The sequence below is a fragment of the Zalophus californianus genome, chromosome 10 (assembly GCF_009762305.2).
Source record: "Zalophus californianus isolate mZalCal1 chromosome 10, mZalCal1.pri.v2, whole genome shotgun sequence".
Lineage (NCBI taxonomy): Eukaryota > Metazoa > Chordata > Mammalia > Carnivora > Otariidae > Zalophus > Zalophus californianus.
This window is the reverse complement of record NC_045604.1, coordinates 56,603,943-56,623,792: the sequence shown is the minus strand read 5'-3', so window position 1 is coordinate 56,623,792 and position 19,850 is coordinate 56,603,943. Positions and strand designations below refer to the sequence as shown.

The following is a 19,850-nucleotide window of genomic DNA, read 5'->3' as shown; positions in this document are numbered from 1 at the left end:
GGAGAAAAAAGGTCTTGAATAAATAATCCTACTTCCACCTTAAGAAACTACAAAAAGAGCAAACCGAACCCAAAGTAAGTTCAGTAAATAATAAAAATCTGCAGAGAAATCAACGAAATATAAAATACAAATATACAGAAAATCAATTAAACCAAAAATTGGTTCTTGAGATAAAAAATAATGATAACCCTCCAATTAGTATGCTCAGGAGAAAAAGAAAGGTATAACTTGCCAATTTATGGGTTGAGAGAGGTTATATCACTATAGATTCTATAGGTATTAATAAGATAGATAATAAGGGAATATTAAATATAGAACAACCTGAAATGTAGAAATTCCTTTAAAGATTCAAGCTACTTGAGCTCATTCACGAAGAAATAGGGAATGTGAACAGTACCTATTAAAGAAATTGAATTTGCAGTTTAAACTCTTCCCACAAAGAAAATAAGAGTTCAGGTGGCTTCACTGGAATATCTTGTCCAACATTTAAAGAAGAAATAATACCAACTCTGCACACGGTCTCCAGAAAGTTAAATAGGATGGAATATATTCCAAGTCAACCTATGAAACCACCATTATCATGAAAATTTTACAACAAAAGAAAACTACACACAATATACCTTATGAACACAGAGGCAAAAGAAAGTTAGGAAATTTAATCCACTGATATATAAAAAGGATAATATGAGGGATTTTAATACAGAAGCCCAAGGTTTATTTAACATTTGAAAAACCAATCAATGCAATTCACCATATAAACAAACTAAATAATAATTAAAAGGTTTCCTGATTTGAAAAGATGAAATTATCTTTATTTATAGATAACATGTTCATCTATGTGGAAAATATGATGAAATCTTTAAAAGAAAGTTACTAGAACTAATTAATAAATGAATTTACCAAGGTTGAAGAATTCAAAACCAATATAAAAAACAATTATATTTCTGTATACAAGCAACAAATAATCAACTGAGATTTTTTTAAAAAGTGTTCAGAGTTAGCAATAAAAATATGAAACACTTAGGGATAGGGATAAAACTGACAAGATGTGAAAAACCTGAAAAAATATAAAACACCACTATGAGATATTAAACAATCTAAATAAATGGAAAGAGAGATCCTTTCCTTGGGTCAAAAGACTCAATATTGTTCGGGTATCAATTCTTCCCAAACTGATATATATATTCAATGTAATCTGACTCAATACCTCAGAATTTTATAGAAATGAATGATTATAAAATAATACGAAAATGTAAAATACCTAGAATATCTAGAACACCTTGAAAAAAAAAGTTGGGAGTCTTAATACTACTTCATTTTTAAGATTTTTCTATAAAGCCACAATACTGAAGACATTGTCCTACTGGTTTCAAGAGTTACAAATGTGGTGGACAACAGAAATTAGAGTACAGAAATGAAATGCACATACATGGATAAAAGATTTTTATAAAACATATAAAACAATCCAATAGATAAAGGTAAAAGGATAGTGTTTTCAATAAATAATGCTTGGATAATTGGACATGCATAAGCAAAAAGAATAAAAAAGAACTTTGATCCATTCTTCACACCATATACAAAAATTAACTCAAAATTTATTATAGACTTAACTATAAAACCTAAGACTAATAAAACTTGTAGAAAACAGAGGAGAAAATCTTTGCAAACTTTAGTTAGAAAAGAATTTCTTAGATATAATACCAAAATTGTAATTCAGGAAATATGAAATCAATTGTACTACATAAAAATTTTAAATACTGCTCTCCAAAAAATGATAAAAAAAAAAAAAAAAAAAATAAAAATAAAAAAAAAAACAACTCTCAAAATTCAGTAAGAAGGCAATCCAATTAAAATAAATAAACAAAAGATTTAATAGATAATATAACAAAAGATATAAAAATGACAGATAAACACATGAAGAGATATTCAATATAATTAGACACTAGGAAAATGAAAGTTAAGACCACAATATGATACTACTGCATACATTTTAAAATGGCTAAAAGTAATACAATTGGCCATATCAAATGTTGGAGAAGATGTGAAACAACTAGAACTCTCATATACTGATTATGAGAAGGTACAATAGTACAACCATGCAGAAAACCATTTCACAGTTTCTTAAAAAGTTAAACATACACCTACCATATGATCTCAGCATTCCATCACAAAGTATTTTTTTATTTTTTTAATTTATTTTTTATATTTTTGAATGTATAATTCAATAAAATGTTTATTGAAAAAACATAACCAACCATTAAGGTGTAAATAAAAGATCTCACAGGCATTGCATTTTGGGGATATGATTATACGTCTGATATGGGTGGCTTCATGGGTTTAGCTGTACACATACAGACAGAATTTCCCTTAAACAAAGAAATCCACATTTACAAGACAAATAAACCGAGAGGAATATTATTCATGTAGTATTAAGTGCATCTTTTAAGAAACAGTTTTCTATTTTATTGTACATGAAAATGTAATGTGATTTTCAAATACTTTATTCCAACCCTCACAAAGAATTCTATTATGTAATTTTTTTCTTTAAATTTTTTATTGTTATGTTAATCACCATACATTACATCATTAGTTTTTGATGTAGTGTTCCATGATTCATTGTTTGTGCATAACACCCAGTGCTCCACGACAAAGTATTTTTTTAAAAGAACAGAAAGCAAATGCCCATATGAAGACTCGCACATTAATGCTCAGTGACTTTATTTTTAATTGAGAAAAACTGGAAACATCCCAGATAACCCTTAATAGATGAATACAATGAAATACCATCAATAATAAAAACAAATGAACTACGGATATAAGATGAATGAATCTCTAATTATGCTGTAAGTGTGCATTCCTCAGGTTCCATGGTGTTGTCACAGGCAGTGGAAATGCAGGTGCACAGTAGGAGAGGCTAACCTCAAGCTTGTGCATTAAAGAAAGCAATCTACATATCACTGGAATCGCAGAATGAGACTAGAAAGAAAGGGGCAGAAAATTTAAAGAAATAATGGCTGAGAATGTCCCAGGTCTGGGGAGAGATGTGGACCTCATGAAATTAATAATTCACCCCAAAATTTCAATCTACATGTAGAACGCTGTTCTACAAGACACATTATAACAAAATCATGTAAAATCAAAGACAAAGAGAGATTTTTATTTCTTTTTTAAAGACTTATTTATGAGAGAGAGAGAGCACACATGAGTGGGGGTAGGGGCAGAAGGAGAGAATCTCAAGGAGACTCCCCGCTAAGTGTGGAGCCCAAAACCAAGAGTCAGATGCTTGACCCACTAAACCACCCAGGCACCCCAAGAAAGAATTTTAAAAGCAGGAAGAAAAAAAAATTATCTCCTACAAGGGAACTCACATAAGACTATAAGGAGATTCCTCAGCAGAAACCTTACAGGCCAGGAATAAGTGGGATGATATATTCAAAGTGCTGAAAGAAAAAAAAAGCCAACCAAATATACTTTACACAACAAAGTTGTCCTTCAGAAATGAAAGCAAAATACTTTCTCAAATAAAAGCTGAGGGAGTTCATCACCATTAGATCTGCCTTAAAAGAAATGCTAAAGGAATTCTTCAAGCTGAAATGAAAGAATGCTAATTAGTAACATGATATATGATAGGGCACACATATGTTCAAAGTGAAGGGATGAAAAAAGATGTTCCATGCAAAAGGAAACCAAAAGAGAGAAACAAAAAATGGTAGCTATACTTTGGTACTATACTGATCTATACTCAGACAAAACAGACTTAAAAACTGTAACAGGAGACAAAGAAGGTCATTTATAATGGTAAAGGGTCATTCATCAAGCAGATATAACAATCGTGAATATATATGGCACCCAATATTGGTGCACCTAAATATATTAAGCAAATACTAACAGATCTGAAAGGAGTAACAGACATCTATATAATAATAGTAGGGAACTTCAATACTGTACTTTTAACAGTGAATATATCATCCAGGCAGAAATCAATAAGGAAAAAGACATGAACTAGACTTTAGAACAAATGGACCTAAGAGACATAAACAGAACATTCCATCCAATAACAGCAGAGAACACATTCTTCTCAAGTACACACGGAACAATCTCTAAGATAGGTCACAAAATAGTCATGTCAAATTAAAAAAAATTGATATCATACCAAGGATCTTTTCCAAACACGATGTCTTAAAACTACAAATCAATAACCAAAGGAAAGCTGGAAGATTCACAAATATGTGGACATTAAACAATACACTCTAGAATAACCAATGGGTCAAAAGTGCAATCAAAAAGGAAATAAAAAACTACCTCGAAACTAACAATAATGAGACACAACATACCAAAACTTAAAGTATGCAGCAAGAGCAGTGTTAAGAGAGATGTGTATAGCCATAAATACTAATATTAAGAAAAAACAAAAAGGAAAAAGAGAAAATAAAAAATCTCAAGCAACCTAACTTCACACCTGAAGGAACTAGAAAAGAACAAATGAAGCCCAAAGTAGTTGAATGAAGGAAATCACAAAGATCAAAGCAGAAATAAATGAAATAGAGGACAGAAAAACAATAGAGAAGATCAGCAAAACTAAGAGTTGGGGTCTTTAAAAAGATGAACAATGTTAACAAACTTTTAATGGACTTACAGGGGAAAAAAGAAAAAGGATTGAAATGAAATTACAAACTAAAGTGGAGACATAACAACCAATACAACAGAAATACAAACAATCTTAAGAGACTAATATAAACAATTACAAGCCAGATGGACATCCTAGAAAAAAGAATAAATTTCTAGAAACATATAACCTATCAAGACTGAATCATGAAGAAAATCTGAATAGACCAATAATGAGTCAGCAGGCTGAATCAATAACCACAAACCTTGAAAAAAGAAAAGCCTAGGACCAGATGGCTTCACAGGCTACTCCTACCAAACATTTAAAGAATTAATGCCAATCCTTCTCAAACTCGCCAAAAATCGAAGAGTTACCCTGATACAAAGCTAGATAAGGACACTACAAGGAAAAACATAAAACAAAAAACTATAGACCAGTATCCCTGATGAATAGAGATATAAAAATTCTCAATAAAATACCAGCAAACTGAATGCATAGCACATTAAAAGGATCACACATACCACGACCAAGTAGGATTTATCCCTGGGATGCACAGATGGTTCAGCATACACAAATCAAAAAATACGATACATCACATTAATAGAATAAAAGACAAAAATCATATGCATAGATGCAGAAAAAGCACTTGACAAAATTCAACATCCTTCCATATTAAAATCCTAGGAATAGAAAGTAGTTAACATGAAAATCCCACTATCAACATCAAAATCAACAGTGAAAAACTGAAAGTTTTTACTCTAAGATTAGCAAAAAGGCAGGAATGCTCACTCTTGACACCTTTATTCAATATAATACTGGAAGAACTAGCCAGAGAATTTAGGCAAGAAAAAGAAATAAAGGTATACAAATTAGAAAGGAAGACATGAAATTGTCTCTGTTTGCTGAAGATATAATCTTATATAGAAAATCTTTAAGACTACTAAAACACTATTAGAATGAATTCAATAAAGTTTCAGGATAAAAAAATCAATACACAAAAATCAGTTGTACTCCTCCTATACACTAACAACTATAAGGAAATAAAACAATCTCATTTACAATAGCATCAAAAACAATAATATACCTAGGAATAAATTTAACCAAAGAAGTGAAGGATCTATATACTGATCAAAGAAATTTGAAGACACAAATAAATGTAAAGATACAGTGTGCTTCAAGGATGGGATGAGTTACTATCATTAAAATGTCCATACTACCCGAAGACATCTATAGAGCCATGTCCTCTCTCAAAATTCCAGTGTCATTTTTCACAGAAATAGAAAAAAAAATACAAAAATTTACATGAAACCATAAATGACTCAAAATAGCCAAAGCAATCTTGAAAAAGTATAAAGCTGGAGGCATTATACTTTCTGTTTTTAAAATATGTTACAAAGCTATAGTAATCAAACAGTATGGTGTTAGCATAAAAACAGACATAATAGATCAATGAAACAATTGAGAGCTCAATAAATCCACATATAGAGGTCAATGAATATTTGACAAGAGAGCCAAGAATACTCAACAGGGGAAAGGATAGTTTCTTCAAAATAAAGGGTGCTGGGAGAACTGAATACTCACATAAAAAAAAAAATGAAATTAGACCCCTAATACCACTCACAAAAATTAACTGGACTTACAAAGGAAAAAAGAAAAAGGACTGAAATAAAATAATCCTTAGGATTAAGGACTTGAAAATGTAAAACTCTTAGAAGAAAATAAAGGGATTTATCCTTGACATTAGTCTTGGCAATGATTTTTTGGAAATGACACCAAAAGCACAAGCAACAAAAGTTGTCATCAACAAGTGAGACTACATAAAACTAAAAAAGCTTTTGTACAGCAAAAGAAACAATCAACCAAGTGAAAAGGCAACCTACAGAATGGGAGAAAATATCTGCAAATCAGGTATCTGATTAGGGGTTCATGCCCCAAAAGTGTAAGAAACTCATACAACTTAGTAACAACAACAAAAATCTGATTTAAAAATGGACAAAGGATTTGAATAGACATTTTCCCAAAGAAGATATACAAATTACCAATAGGTAAATGAAAAGGTACCCAACATCACTAATCATCAGGGAAATGCAAATCAATACCACAATGACAGATCACCTCATACCTGTCAGAATGGCTATTATTAAAAAGACAAGAGATAAATGCTGGCAAGGATGTGGAGTAAGAAGAATGTAAATTGGTAGGAATTTAAACTGCACTCTTGGTAGGAATGTAAATTGGTGCAGCCACTATGGAAAACAGTATGGAGGTTTCTCAAAAACTTAAAAATAAAACTACCATATGATCCAGCAACACCATTTCTGGGTAAAAGGAAATGAAATCATGATCTCAAAGAGGTATCTACATTCCTGTGCTCACTGAGGCATTATTCACAATAGCCAGGACATCAAGCAGCCTAACTGTCCATTGATGGATGCATAGATAAAGATGTGGCACATGCACATACACACACACAAACACACACCCCAAAATATTATTCTTTCATAAAAAAGGAGGATATTCTGCCATTTGTGACAACACAGATGGACCTTGAGGGCATTATTTTCAGTGAAATCAGACAGAGGAAGACAAATATTGTATGTTTTCACTTAATATGTGGAATCTAAAAACATTGTACTCCTAAAAACAAAGTAGACTGATGCCTACCAGAGGCTGGGTTGTGGGGGAAAGGGGAAGACCTTGGTCAACAGGTACAAACTTTCAGTCATAAGATGAATAAGTTGCAGGGATCTAATTAATGTACACCATGTGACTACAGTTAACAATACTGTATTGTATATTTGAATGCTGCTATGAGAATAGATACTAAATGTTCTCATCATAACAACAACAACAAAATGGCAATTATGTGAGGTGAAGGACATGTTAACTAACCTTATTGTGGCAAACATTTTGCAATATATGTGTGCACCAAATCATCACATTGTATACCTTAAACCTAACACAGTGTTATATGTCAATTATATCTCAACAAAACTGGAAAAAAATTAATAGTAAACTACAAAGCAGGAGTGGAATGCACACTTAAAATCCCCACATTCTCACTAACCTTCATAAGACTTTGCATCTTATACAATGACTATGAAACCACACTATTGAATTGTTAGATCTCTCTATAAACCTCAGAAAGAAGAGACTATTTTTTATTAATCAAGAGAAATATTTTGAAAAATTTTATAACAATTTCCTAGGAAGGCAACAAAATAAGTTAAATAAGATATTAATACTATTATGTTATAACTAATATTAGTTAATATTAGTGTTCGAGGGATCAGATTGTCATTACTGAAAAGGACAAACACTGGATTAAAAAATTCCGAGTAAGTAAATTACAAGTATATACACATTTAAAAGCTGAATAGGGCCTTTTGGTGGAAAAATAGTGGAATGAAACTTAAAACATTATTACCCAAGCTAAAAATAAAAGAATTTACAGCATATTAAAATTTAGAGACTTTTCAACTATTCTGATATTAGCTTTACCGATCTGAAAAAAAAAAAAACTGAACAAAATTAATGTAGTGTAAGCACTTTGTTGTGTTTCTCATTCCTTAGGAAATCATACCTCGTAAGAGCTGTTCTTGTTTTACCACAAGCCCCTGGTATTTTTTAAAGGTTTTTTCATAATCTTTTTTCAAGGTTTGGTTTTCAGGGTCTTCATCAAGTAAGCAACTTAAGTTAAGGATCATCCATATTTACAGAAGCAAAGAAAACCTACTGAAAAATACTATGAAGAACAGTACTATTATATTTTATGTGCAGTATTATCTAGTTTTCTCTAACCAGTAGTTTAAAACTAAAATATTCATCTCTGCACAATAATTGTTAGAACTTCTTAACCAAAGGCTCAAGGATATGCTTGGAGACCTTGGGTGAACATATGTTTGGGTTGTTACCAAATACATGAATCCCCAGAAATTTTATGCAAATATCTTACATATGTACACAAGTCTCTTTCAACATATTAACAAGTGGATCCATGAACCAAAAGGATTACTGCCTTAGAGAGTGTTTTAGTTAATAAGAATACTAAATTTCACCTCAGACAGATGCCCAGAATATTCAAAGAATGTTGATTAGATCTAAAGCTCTTTAGTACCTTCTTCAGACTTGATATCAAAAGAGAAATATCCCAAAGTTAGAGGCCACCAAAAATTTTAAATTACATCGTATGGTCCCAAATAATCCCCTGGACACCTGCAAAAATAATCAATTATTTCAGTCTGACCTTAGGATCCCCAAAGCACTTAAAAACTTCCTCTTTGTTGACTGCTACTTGTATCAAAACACAAGGAATCTCCTGCATTTCAGTATGTCTTATAATCCATGATATGTCATAGTTTAATTGAAGCATTTTTTTTCCATTCTTAGTGGTTCATCAATAATGATTCATCTTATGATCATTGGTATCTGATACTTATAGGAATGTGCTATGTCCTAAAATATCAGTTCCTGTCACCCAACAATCACAAAATATAATGATTGCTAAAAGTTCTGTTAGTAGTTCTCTCCATATCCCTCCTATTTAATGAATTTTGGGTATATTTAGGAGACTTATGACTCCAGAAATGATCTAAAGTCTCCAGGATTATTGAATTGTCCACAGAGTTTAAGTCAACACCAATCTAGATGTCCAAAGCTCATAGCACAAATAGAAAATTTCTAAATCTGGAAAGATCCTAACAAAGAAAAGTCAAAACTTGTGTGTGTGTTAGGGTATATTTTTAGAGTATCTTGGGGATTCCATGATGGAGAGGTAATAAACATATGATACTCTGCACAACAGGAATACTATTTTTACTTTTTAAAAGAGATCGACATATACTGGGTTCAAAGGAAAATTACCAGTATGTTTGCTGAATAAGCCTTATGAAAAAGGAAGGGCCTTCAATGTAGAAAAATTACTCTGTAGAAGCAATATGATAAATATCTTCAAATACAAGAAAAGTGATGTTTAAGGGACTACCCTTAGTCTATATTGCTTTAGCATGCAAGATTAGATTCAAGGGACAGAAGTTATTGACAAGGCATTTTAGTACACTAAGCAAAAGAACACAATAAATAGGATGTCAAACCACAGGATGAACTAAATCAATAAGCAGTGACACTGTCAAAGAGAGTAAATAACCAATTTGTAAGGGAAGCTGCAGAAAAGATTCCTGTATTGAAGGATAGGTTAAAATGGATCATTTTTTAAGATTCTTTTCATAGGTTCTATCATTCTGTAGGCATCTCAAATGTATATGTATTAAGAAAAGAATTTTTGCACTTAATTAGCAAAATAGAATTTAAAACTATGTTCACCAAATTCACACCTATTCCAATCAGTCACCTTATGACATAGACAGAACTACATAAACAACAGCGGTGAGCCAGACTTCAGCTAACCAAAGGATCTTAGGGAATATATTGATATAGCCACTTAAGCACTCACCAGTTCAATTATCTAGGACCACTATTACTGCTCCTTCTATCTTATCAACTAATCAAAGAGATAAAAAGTATATGTCAAACTATATTCATTCTGATAGTCTCACTCTTCATCTTAACGTTCAACACTCTTTTATTTTTCCAAATAACATAAATGGAAAAAAAACCCAAAACTATCCCACCCATCCAAAGCTCATTAGCAATAACACTGTAGTGAAATGCCACTCTCAAAGGATATCAGCTTTCTTCTTCTTAGAGAGTTCTTCTTGCCACAGCTCATGTCTTTTTAACTCATGATCAATGATATTCATACATAGAGCTCCAATTTTATAGTGAGTGATAAGTCCATGAAACTGAGAAAAGCTTTAAAGAAGAGATTTTAGTATGTATTTGAAGCATTATGTTTTGTAGATTCAGGAAAGTTATTTTGGGTAAACACATGTATTATTAATGTAGAAAATAAATTTGATATATATATTTCAATAAATGAATACACCCAGGGTATACTATGAAGACCTGAAATTATAAGATATATACTTTATATATATTACCGTTACCTGAAATAAAATTTTTAAGTTAGAAAGGAAATAAAATGCATTTTTTGTAATCAACCACTATTTTAACTATGCAGATACTCTCAAAAATAAACTTTCAGACTGCTGTAAAACAAAACTAATAACATAATAATACTGATATTAAATAAAATGGATTACCAGAGAATAAGCCAGTAAAATATTAGTAATCAGGTTTTTGCATATGTTTCCTACACAATTCATTCATCCGAGTATTTATTCAATAAATACCTACTTGCTAATGCTGGCACATTTTTAGAACAGAGGCAGTTCTCTGGGAATTGGCTAGACTTTTCAAAATGTCTCAATAAATATCTTTCTAAAGAATATATGTATATAAATAGCATATATGGATACATAAGTTATATATATATACATATACATACACATGTATATATGCATATATACTGGCACTTACTCTGGGTCATGCTTTATTCTAAAAATTATCCAAAAACAGTGTTACTATCCAGTTTACAGATGAGGAAACTGAGGCACAGAATTAATGTAATCAAGAACACACAAGTAGTAAATAGCAGTACTTGAATTCAAATCCAGTCTATTTCCAGAGTCCACACTCTTAAAATCTAAACCAATTTACTATCTCACTCTCTGTGTATCCATGTACATGCATGGGTCAATAGAGACTGAATGAAGGACAGAACAATAGAAAGGACAGAGAATGGGAAAGAGAGTAAGAGTTCAGAGTCAGAGCATGGGCAGACACACAGGAAGACTGAGCAAACCAGTAATCCACAATCAAACTATTGACAGAGTGAAACAGAGATAGACTTTTACTTTTATTTCCTTATTTTTATACTTACCTGGAAAAGCAAAAAAAGATGTAAATTATATTTGTAGCTAACTCAACACTTTGTTTCCAGTCTTCCCTTAGGACTCTTGCTAATGCACCAAGGGCAGTTTCTAAAGAAAAAAGGAACATGTAAAAATGATCATTCACCTTGCCTGTGGTATAAAGGGTGATTGGTTTTAAACGCCTACTTATTGATAAATAACAAAGCTAAGATAGAACTGGGACAAAAAAGGAGGGTGCTTCTTTCCAACACAGAAAGCTATTTTTAAAACTGAAATACAACTTTTACTTAAAAACCCATAACATGTAACTTTAAGTCTCTAACTATAAACAGAAAGTAAAATATGATTTAGATAAAGTAACATAATAAGTACATTATGGGTGACAAAATAAAAAGACCATTTCTTTCTTGATTTGTATTTCCACTTGTAATCTTGCTACTGCAGTGCCATTTTTTGTTTTTTAACATCTGATTTAATATGTTTGTGAAGAAGGAAAAAACTAGAATAAGTCTAAAAAAATAATGAGCTGTTTAACAGGCTAACACTAGCCCCACTGAAGCAAATTAATAACCAAATAAAGCTTATACACACAAAAATAAATCTATTTTAATATTATGTTAAATTAACGCCAACAGACATAAATAAAACAAAAAATCTTTCACAAAATTAGCTTCAGGGTAGAATAAACATCTCTGCTAGATTTTTATCTTGAGAAAGGGAAAAATTTAATGAACTGATTAATGAGAATTACCATATGCTAAGTAAACATAATGAGACTGGTTTCAAATTAGAATTGTTACATGGCTTACTGATTCTTAAAATATTAAAGCATTAAAGAAAATATCTGTGTGTTATACAGAGATCATAATTCAACTTTCTATAATAGGCACTCAGAATCTACTGTACTTCATGGACTGCATTATTAGTAATTGTTATGGTAATGAAAGTATTCAATTTATTTGTGCTCTGTGGCCATTCAGATTATGAAACAAGTATTATTAATCTTAGTGAGGAATTTTTCAAACTAAAAAACATCCTATAATATCATTTCATAATGTTATTTATACTCACATATGCTTTGAACAAAACTATTCTGGAGTGAAGTAAATAGGTAGGCAATATACATTAATATGTAAAGGCTCCACAAAGTTCTACTTAATAAAGAATCTGGTTAACTTTGTTTATCCAGTATTACTAAAGGCACTTCACCACTATAATCCAGGGGGAACAGTATTTCTTAGAATATACAGGTGACCCTTGAACACACTGGCTTGAACTGTGTGGGTCCATTTATATGGGGATTTTTTTCAATAAATATGTATTTTATATTATGATTGAAAAGTAAGGTAGAAGTTGCCAAAATGACTAGAAGGGAAGGCAAAGGAAAGATGCAGTGAAGCCTGGAACAGTAGGGCTCTTGCCTGCTCCTGGCACTCCTCACCCTACTCAATACCACTGAGGTCTTGAACTGAGAAGTGCAAAGGAACCGGCTCTGGGGAGAGATTCTCAGCGAGGTGGTGGGGCAGGGCCAGTCACGGGCTAAAACTGGCCAAGGACCACAGAATAACCTGCCGTAACCTCTCCCAGTCCTCCCACCTCCCCATCCCCAGGGTAACAAGTCCAGAAAACTGGAGCCAAGAGCACCAAGCAGGAACCTGGGCTGTAGAGTTGACAGCAAGGCGGGCACTGTCCATGGTGCTGAAAGCTCTCCGAAGTGGGGAGCTAATACCTCCAGGGAACTAACTGGCAGTTCACCACTTGACAGCATCTCCTATAAGCAGAAACTGCATTAGAACTTCATAAAGGGGGTCTTATGGAACAAGCAATCTAGAGAGACAGGTAAAGGTGTTCTGCTTTCCCTCAGATTTCATGTATAAAAAGATTTCCCATATTCTTGGGTATGGAAGCAAGGAACAGGCACCACTCTAGGATCCAGCTTTGTTAACTTTGAGTGGGGACAAGGAGAGATGTGGTGCCTTGTCCTATTACTGTACTATTCATAGTTAAGTTTCTGGAGAGTCAAAAATTACATATGTATTTTTTGACTGTGGGGGTGTACCTCTAAACCACCCTCTCCATTGTTCAAGAGTCCACTGTGCTTTGGAAGATGATGTACTATAATGTCATGAATTTAGGTAGATGGCTAGTGACCTATTTTCCAAATTTTATTTCATTTTTCTCCTTTAGTATAAAATAGAAAAGTGTCTCAATAAAAACACAGCTGTAGGATTTGTACATAGGTTATTAAGAAATAGCCAAAAGAAAATTATGAAGTTTACTGAAGGTCAAAATATAACCCCCAAATGAATTTATAAGTTAAATATAATCATAATTAAAATTCCATTATAATTTTTATGATATAATTTATATGATAAAGTGATCTCAAAATAATACATTCAAAAAATGTAAAGACCAGCAACACCTATTTAAAAAAAAAACAAGTTGGAAAAAAAAAGTTGGAACACTTCTACCTATTCTAAAACTCTAGTCAAAATACAAAACAAAACATAGCATGGAAATTATCAAATAGATCAACAGAAAAGAAAATAAAGCATTAAAACATACCTATGAATATATCAGAACAGTACTTGGCACAATCTTTCAAGAAGTATGTATTGAATAATAGAATGCCAGGCATTTAACAGAAAAGGCATTTCAAATCTTTGGGGGAAGAAGGAGTATTCACTAACTGGCTATGACTATCCAACAAATTTACATCTCTACCTCCTACTTTCAACAAAAATGAATTCCAGAGCCAAGCATTTCTGAAACAACCAAAGTAAGGACCTCCAAAAATCCATTCCTCCACAAGTGAATTAAAACACTGGAAAAAACTGTCATCAACTTTTTTAGAACCCTGGCAATTAACTACATCTCACAACAATAAGAATATGGCTGAATCTTAGTAAGAGAAAATGTTTCAACTTGCCCTAATTCTATCCCCTCTGTATAACTTTGTGGAAGCCTTGAAAACCAACAGCATCACAATTTTAGTGTCTGTGAAAAACAGCAGCATAGCAGCCAACTGGAGGAAGCGGAACAATGCGGCACTCCTGAAAACCCCCACTTCAGTGAGCTGTCACTATGTGACCCATCTGGATATTTGCTGGAAAGCTCCATTCCCAGGGTTTGCATTTATTTGACCTGACTCAGAAATTGCTTTGTACAGGTTTATACCCAGGGCATTTGTTGAAAACCACTGGTGGCAACATTGCAACTGCAGGTGGTAGCCTTGCCAGTTGGGGTTAACAAGAGTCTAATCAAACAACCTTAAAAGGAAAAACCGGGAATGAGATATTTACAAGGTCTTTGAAAAGCTCCAATATATTCCTGGGAAACCAGAAGGCCATGTACAAGTGCAGAAATGTGCTAATGCCCGGGAAAGACCTAAGAAAGACCTACTCTCTCATCTCTGGCCAATCTTGAGGCAATGTACCAGCAGGAATTAAGGGCTAAGACCTTGGGAGTTTCTGGCAGGCTCAGTCAGTAGAGCATGAGACTCTTGATCTCAGGGTCATGAGTTTGAGCCTCACGTTGGGTGTAGAGATTAATTAAATAAGTAAAAAAAAGTTAAAAAAAATAAAGGCTAAGATCTTGTAAACTACCTGCTTAAATACTGAAAACATGCTCCAACAGACACACACACACACACAGCCCCTCAGCAAAGGTTGGGACACTTAGGGCCAGGCATTTAAAAAACCTCTATCCAATCATTAAACACTAAACTAACTGAATTAGAAAGCTTCAGTGGCGGCACAAAGAATACAGATTTTTCAGAATTAATCCAAGAAACTCATTAAACCAACAGTAAAAATAAGCCCTGGAGGGAGTGCCCCAATATTATTTCAACAACAATAAAAACTAAAAGACATGCGAGAAAACAGGATGCTATGTCCTGTACTCAGTAAACACAGGAGTCAATAGGAATTGTCCATGAGGAAGCTCAGATGTTGAACTTATGAAACAAAGACTTTAAACTAGCTATTGTAAATACATTCAATGAACTAAAGGAGACCATATCTAAAGATCTAAAGAAAAGTATGGGAAGGTAGGAGAATGATGTCTCATCAAACAAATAATATCAATAAGGAGATACAAATTAAAAAATATGAACCAAATATAAATTCTGGAGTTACAAAGTACATCTGAAATGAAAAATTCATTAGAAGGTCTTAATAGCAGATGTGAACTAGAAAAAGAAAGAACTGACAAATTAAAAGGTAGGTCAATTAAGATTATCCAGTCTAAGGAACTGAAAGAAAAAAGAATGAAAAATAAGAGCCTCAAAGACCAATGGGGCACCAAACAAGCATATTAACATGGGAGTCCCAAGAGGAAAGGAAAGGAGCTAAATGAATATTTAACAAAATAATGCCCAAAACTTCCCAAGTTTGATGAAAAACATTAATCTGCAGGTCCAAGGAGTTCCATGAACTCCAAGCAAGACAAACTAAAAAATATCGACACCTAAACACATCATAGTCACACTGGCAAAAGCCAAAGGCAAAGAAAATGTTGAAAGCAGCAAGAAAGCAGCTCAATAGTTATACAGGATCCTTAAGAAGATTAACAGCCAATTTCATATCAGAAACCATGAAGACATGAAGACAATGGGATGGTATAGTCAAAGTACTAAAAGAAAGACTGTCAAACAAGAATTCTACATCCAGCAAAACTACCCATTCAAACACCAAAGAAAAATTAAGTCATTCCTATTCCTAGGTAAACAAAAATTTAAAGAATTTGTTGATATTAAATCTTCCCTATGAGAATACTAAAGAGAATCCTCAGGCTTAAATGAAAAAATACCAGAGAAGAACTTAAATCCACACAAAGAAATAAAGAGCAAAGGCAAAGATAACCATATAAATAAAAAGATGGTATAAACATATTTCTGACTGTACTCTTCTATCTGATTAAAAAAACTCATACATCAATAATTATATTACTGTGCTGACAGGCAAATAATGTAATGATGTACTTTGTATTACCAAAATAGTCCAAAGGACTGGAGAGGGAATAAAGGTATATTGGAGCAAAGTTTTTACATACTATTCAAATTAAATTACTATTAATTTGAACTAGATTTTAATTTAAGATGGTAACTGTAATTCTAGGGCAAACACTCAGGAAAACATAATAAAAGAACAGCAAAAGGATTAAAACGGTATACTAAAAAATATCCATTTTACATAAAAGAAGGCAGTAATAAGGGGCTAAAAGAACAAAAATGATAAAAGATGTAGAAAACAAATACAAAGTGTTAAATAACAATCCCACTTTATGAGTAATTACATTAATGGTAAATAGACTAAACACTCCAATCAAAAGAGAGAGACTGGCAGAATGGATTAAAGAAAAAGCATGATCCAACTATATACTTTCTACAATATAAACTATTTTATATTTTTTATTTTTATTTTTTTAATACAAACATTTTAGATTCAAAGGCACAAATAGGGTGAAAGTAAACAGATGGAAAAAGATATGATACAAAAAAGAGAAAAGATTGAGAGAAACTATCTCTAAGCACATAAAAGAAAAAGGATATAAATGATATAAATTTATATACTAAATTATACATGTAAAAAAGGATATAAAGACTATACATATATTTATGCAAAATGCAAATATACGTATAGTCTCTCTCACACACACACACACACACACACACGAATACAAAGGAATACAAACTTCAAAACAGGGTAGAAATTCCAAAAGTCTAGTGACATGAGGAAAAAAGTAAATTCATTAGAAATCAGGCAAATGCAACTTAAAACAAAGAGAACTTGTTCATTACCATAATACAATGTCAAAAAATTTAAAGTTTGATGGCTTTCACATTCCATTGGTCTGGGGACAGAGCAGTACAACCATTTCGGAAGACAGTTTGGCAAAATCCCTTAAAATGTTATGACCTGTATTTCTGTGTGACCTCTGTTTCTGTGTACACACTGTAAAGAACTCCTTGCTTGTGACGAAACCAGAGAGGGAGACAAACCGTAAGAGACTCTTAATCTTAGGAAACAAACTGAGGGTTGCTGCAGGGGAGAGGGGTGGGAGGATGGGGTAACTGGGTGATAGACACTGGGAAGGGTATGTGTTGTAATGAGCACTGGGTGTTATAGAAGACTGATGAATCATAGACCTGTACCCTGAAACAAATAATATATGTTAATTAATGGGAAAAAAAGTAAACTCAATAAATTAAATAGGCTAAGGGATTCATGGAATTTAGTCATAAGAAAAATAAACACAAAATCACTTCTGTTCAGTTAAAATGCAATAGGATTCTGGTCCCTGCTGCGGGAACACAAGTGTCAGTAAGTATCCTGGATCCATGCTTTAAATAAATGGCTTTATGTCTATTAAAAAAAAAAAAAAAAGGAAGAAGATATGTACAAAGATATTCACTGAAGCAATATTCCCTACTGAAAAATTTGTAAACAAGCGAATGACCGATCAGTAGAGGAATGGCTAAAGCTATATAAAGCTTCATAAAAAGCAATAATCAAAATTGTTTAAAAATAATTACATTATGGGGCACCTGGGTGGCTCAGTTGCTTAAGGGTCTGCATTTGGCTCAGGTCATGATCTGAGAGTCCTGGGATCGAGCCCCATGTCAGCCTCCCTGCTCAGCGGGGAGCCTGCTTCTCCCTCTCCTCCCCACTTGTGCTCTCTCGCTATCTCTATCTCTCAAATAAATAAATACAATCTTAAAAAAAAAAAACTAATTACATTATATGTTTCTATCTGCATGTAATCTCAAAACATTATTACATGGAAAAAATTAACAAAAAAGTAGTATGATATTATTAATATAAAAATTCTTACAAAGTAATACTCTATAAAAAATTCATATATATATATTTTATATATATAAAGGTATATATGAAAAGGATCTAGAAGAATGAATGCACTCCAAACTCAGATTATAGAGTAATGGTCAAAGGGGGTTTCATCTATAATATTCTAAATCTTTTTAAAAAATATATGAGTTGTGTAATTTTAACTTAAAATGTACAAATTTCCTACATAGAACACTAGTAACATCCTAGGACTTCCTGGACAATTCTTTGTATATATTTTCCAAGCTACAAAGTATAGGTGTGTACTGTGCAGCCTCCATAGAAGAATTATGAAAACAAAAAAAAAGGTATTGTTTATCATGTGATGGAAAATCAGATAATAATGACATCTTCCATATTTTATTTTTGGCAGAAGTACAGTCAGAAAACTGTGAACTTAAAGTAATTCCATAATGTATTACTGAGAAGAAAAGATTTTAAGAGCATTGTATCTCCTTTTTCTTTATTACCTAGCACATCTAATGAAAGGAGAGCATCAAATTCAATCAAAATAAACTTATAAAGATTAATACATATTTTTGCTGCGCTACTGAAAAAAACTAATTTTGGAACTCTAACCAATTTAATAAAAGCATATACATGTGTGCAAATGTCAGAAGTTTGATATTGTATCCTAACTGAAAGGATAAAAGTCTTCCAGAGAGAAGAACAAAAAGATACAGTATCATTAATGCTTTATTTTTGTTGTTTAAATGATTTCTGAATTCTTCAGAGAATATTTAAATGTTATGCTCTTTTTTTTTTTAAAGATTTTATTATTTATTTGACAGAGAGAGACATAGTGAGAGAGGGAACACAAGCAGGGGGAGTGGGAGAGGGAGAAGCAGGCTTCCCGCAGAGCAGGGATCCTGTTGCGGGGCTTGATCCCAGGACCCTGGGACCATGACCTGAGCCGAAGGCAGACGCTTAACGACTGAGCCACCCAGGCGCCCTAAATGTTATGCTCTTAAGTTAAAAATTTTTCATAAGAAGGTAACAAAGTTCTGGGAAACAAATGCATTCCTAACTTTGGTATAATTTTAGCTTTCTCCTTAAAAACCATATTATACAACAATTTTTCTATTTTTAATATTTATAGATATAAATCACCATTCAATAGTAGTTCTTCCAAGTTATCAGGATTTCGGGCAAGCTGCAGGATCAAAGCAGAACCCCGAACTTTGTCAGGAATATCTTCATATAGTAACTCAATGTATTCATCCATATCATTAATGTTAGCAACTTCATCAATCTGAAAGAAAGGAAAAGGAAGTACTCCAAAAGAACAATATTTAACAAAGCCACTGTTAAAAGAATGACATTTTGCCCTTTTAATAACAGACAAATTTTCTAAAGACTCATAGTAGCCATCCTTTTGTAGAGGGGAAAATTAGACCTTTGGGTGCTAGGACTCCAATACAAAAGTAGTTATAAACCATATGAAAATAGGAAGTCCATAAACTCTAAAATTGGCCTATTAATATAAAATATCTTAAGTTTAATGCAAATAATTTATATCTACTTCAATAGGTTAAACAATATTTCAAAACATAAGGCAATAAG

At 32.5% G+C, this 19,850-nt stretch overlaps 1 protein-coding gene across 3 annotated transcripts in view; it reads right to left on the bottom strand.

The window, feature by feature from the left end:
- Positions 1-19,850, bottom strand: part of KIFAP3 (kinesin associated protein 3) — a 205,754-nt gene that overhangs the window by 128,555 nt on the left and 57,349 nt on the right. For all 3 annotated transcript variants that reach the window (XM_027612528.1, XM_027612529.1, XM_027612530.1), the window contains exons 5-8: positions 19,398-19,539; positions 11,448-11,547; positions 10,293-10,417; positions 8,190-8,288 (exon numbers count right to left, since the gene is read on the bottom strand). In XM_027612528.1, coding sequence (XP_027468329.1) covers positions 8,190-8,288; positions 10,293-10,417; positions 11,448-11,547; positions 19,398-19,539 — 466 coding nt within the window. The remainder of the gene's footprint in view (positions 1-8,189; positions 8,289-10,292; positions 10,418-11,447; positions 11,548-19,397; positions 19,540-19,850) is intronic.